This window comes from Ostrinia furnacalis, unplaced genomic scaffold (assembly GCF_004193835.3).
Source record: "Ostrinia furnacalis isolate ACB-3 unplaced genomic scaffold, ASM419383v2 OfSCF2703, whole genome shotgun sequence".
Classification (NCBI taxonomy): domain Eukaryota; kingdom Metazoa; phylum Arthropoda; class Insecta; order Lepidoptera; family Crambidae; genus Ostrinia; species Ostrinia furnacalis.
The window spans coordinates 283,167-285,624 of NW_021132942.1; the positions used below are offsets into that span (position 1 = coordinate 283,167).

General features: G+C 36.1%; 1 protein-coding gene across 1 annotated transcript; it reads left to right on the forward strand.

Annotated features, from left to right (window-relative positions):
- Positions 1 to 889: 889 nt before the first annotated feature.
- LOC114356258 (uncharacterized) lies at positions 890 to 2,065 on the forward strand. Its single transcript, XM_028309344.1, has one exon. The coding sequence runs from the start codon at positions 923 to 925 to the stop codon at positions 2,027 to 2,029; it is 1,107 nt and encodes a 368-aa protein (XP_028165145.1). The 5' UTR covers positions 890 to 922; the 3' UTR covers positions 2,030 to 2,065.
- The last annotated feature ends 393 nt before the right edge of the window (positions 2,066 to 2,458 follow it).

Here is a 2,458-nt window from a genome sequence, read left to right on the forward strand (position 1 = left end):
CAAATTATCCGAACAAATGGATCGGACAAGGTGGGCCTTTACCCTGGCCAGCCGGAAGTTCAGACCTAAACCCCATGGATTTTTATGTGTGGGGGCACATGAAGATTCTCGTGTACAGTGAGACCAACCCAATTTCGTCAGTTGAAGTATTGAGAGACAGGATAAATAATGCGGCCAATGAAATGAGAAGGACTTATAACTAATAATACCCAAAGCTGTTTCTTGCATTGTTGTAAAGTTGTTAAACTTGGTGGTTCTTGGCGTTTTTGTACTTGCTTTCGTTTTTTTTCCGAGTGACAACAGCTGTTGATATTCGAGTATGTGTTTCGACTTTAAGTGTATTTTTAAGGAGGTGGTGCCACCTCCTTTGCGAGAAAACGTTTTGCCACAATTTTTGCATTTTGCAAAACCAACACCACCATATTATGCTTGACGTAAGACGCATTTTAGTTTGCGTTTGCTTTGTACAACTGTACACCCACAATTACATTCACAAATTAAAAATTCGTACTCAAAGATCGTTTAAAATTAAAAAAAAAAAAAAATATTTTAAATAATATACTTTTAAAATTAACTCGTAACTTGCATTCTTATTTAAAATTATTCATGGAAAACATTGGTTTTAGGCTTTACTTGCTAATATTATCAAGTAATGAGTGCCATTACTGTGGCAGTACTAAATGTATGGAAGCTAGTAACATTGAATTTTTGGATATATCCAGTCTGTAACCTATTACTGACTGATATCGTTTGAAAGAGCTCGTGAAGCACTTTCAGGATCAGTAATCAGTTTTTGGGTATCTTGTGTCGTTTAGAAATAATGGAGTGACATCACTTATCGTTTCCACCCTGTATAATGTATCGATAGAACCAAAATGATGTCCTCTCAGCTTGGAAAAGTTTATTGCCAAACAAAAATGCAATGAAACAAATCAATAAAAGAGTGCGCGCCAAATCAAAGATGAGAGAACCGCAAACTTTAGCAGAGATTAATGTGCCCGATGATTTAAAAAATATCAACGGAGAACTGTTCTTGGTTTCAAACGAAAACTGGAAAGAAAATGAAAAAGTGATGATTTTCTGTAAAAGAAATAATTTGATCAAATTAAAAGACTCTCTTGTCTGGATTATGGATGGAACGTTTCAAACGTGCCCATTTATATTTGCTCAATTATATTCAATACACGGTCTTATAGGCAGTGGAGATAATACAAGAGCTGTGCCGCTCGTGTATGCGTTTTTGTCAAAGAAAAGTCAAGAGTGCTACGTACACTTCTTCACGGAGCTAAAGCGTTATGCAGATTCAATATTCGACTTTAATGAAAACGAAGACACTTTTGCTCCACCTATAGTATTGACAGACTTTGAGCTTGCGGTTATAAATGCCGTAAGAGTTGTGTTTCCTGGAACAGTCCACAAGTGTTGTCTATTTCATTTGGGACAGAATGTTTGGCGACGAGTTCAGGAGTATGGGCTGCAACAAAAATATGTTGAAGATGGCGAATTTTCTCTTAAGATCATCGCTTTAGCGTATTTACCACCTATAGAGATACCGTCAGTTTTTGCACTTTTGAAGGAAAATGTTTTTCCAACAGATGATACTCGAATTGTGGAATGGTTTGAAACTAATTACGTGAACGGCAAACTGATATCGCGAAATACTGGTGACTCAAAACTAACTATACGTAGAACAGTTCCACTATTTCCTACAGAATTGTGGTTAGTGCACCAAAACAACATCAGTAATTTGCCGAGGACACAAAATAAAATTGAAGCGTGGCACAGACGCTGGAACTCCTTAATGGATAATAAAAAAATGGGTCTTTATACCACAATTGGTGAGCTAAAAAAAGAACAAGCAGCCACCAACTTAACAATTGCCAGAATGGAAAGCGGGGTACCAGCTACTCCACCTAGAAAGAAAAAGAGGATGCATCAAGAAGCAATCTCGCGGTTTCTTGAACGGCGTGACGATAGTATGGATGTTTTTCAATTTCTGAAAGGAATAGCAAGCAGTTCTTTTTTGTAGTACGTATCATACACAATAAGATACTTTAACTTTACTTTAAACATGTACTAATTAATTACTTTATTTCATTATTTAAATACACAATTATGTATGATTACAAAATTGTTTTTTCTTAATACTTTACCTTTTAGTACAAAATTTGGTAGGAAAATATTACTTACCCACCCTGAGAAGTTCGTTATTTACCCACCGCAACTTTTGATGTCATGACACTGATTAAACAACCGATTGAATTCATGACTTTTAATATGGAGTAGATGTAGCGACCCGTTGATGCATAGTTGTCGATATCTAGACAATAGATACTTCAACGTTCGATAGCAAGTATGAAACCCGCCGAAGATGGATCTGCAGAATACAGATATTCGGAGGCTTTAATAAAAGCACGTTCTTTAATTGAAAGATGCAATGGAGTACTTAAAGGGAGAT

Coding starts and splice junctions, on each gene's coding strand:
- LOC114356258 (XM_028309344.1), top strand. CDS start 923: ATGAAACAAATCAATAAAAGAGTGCGCGCCAAATCAAAGATGAGAGAA.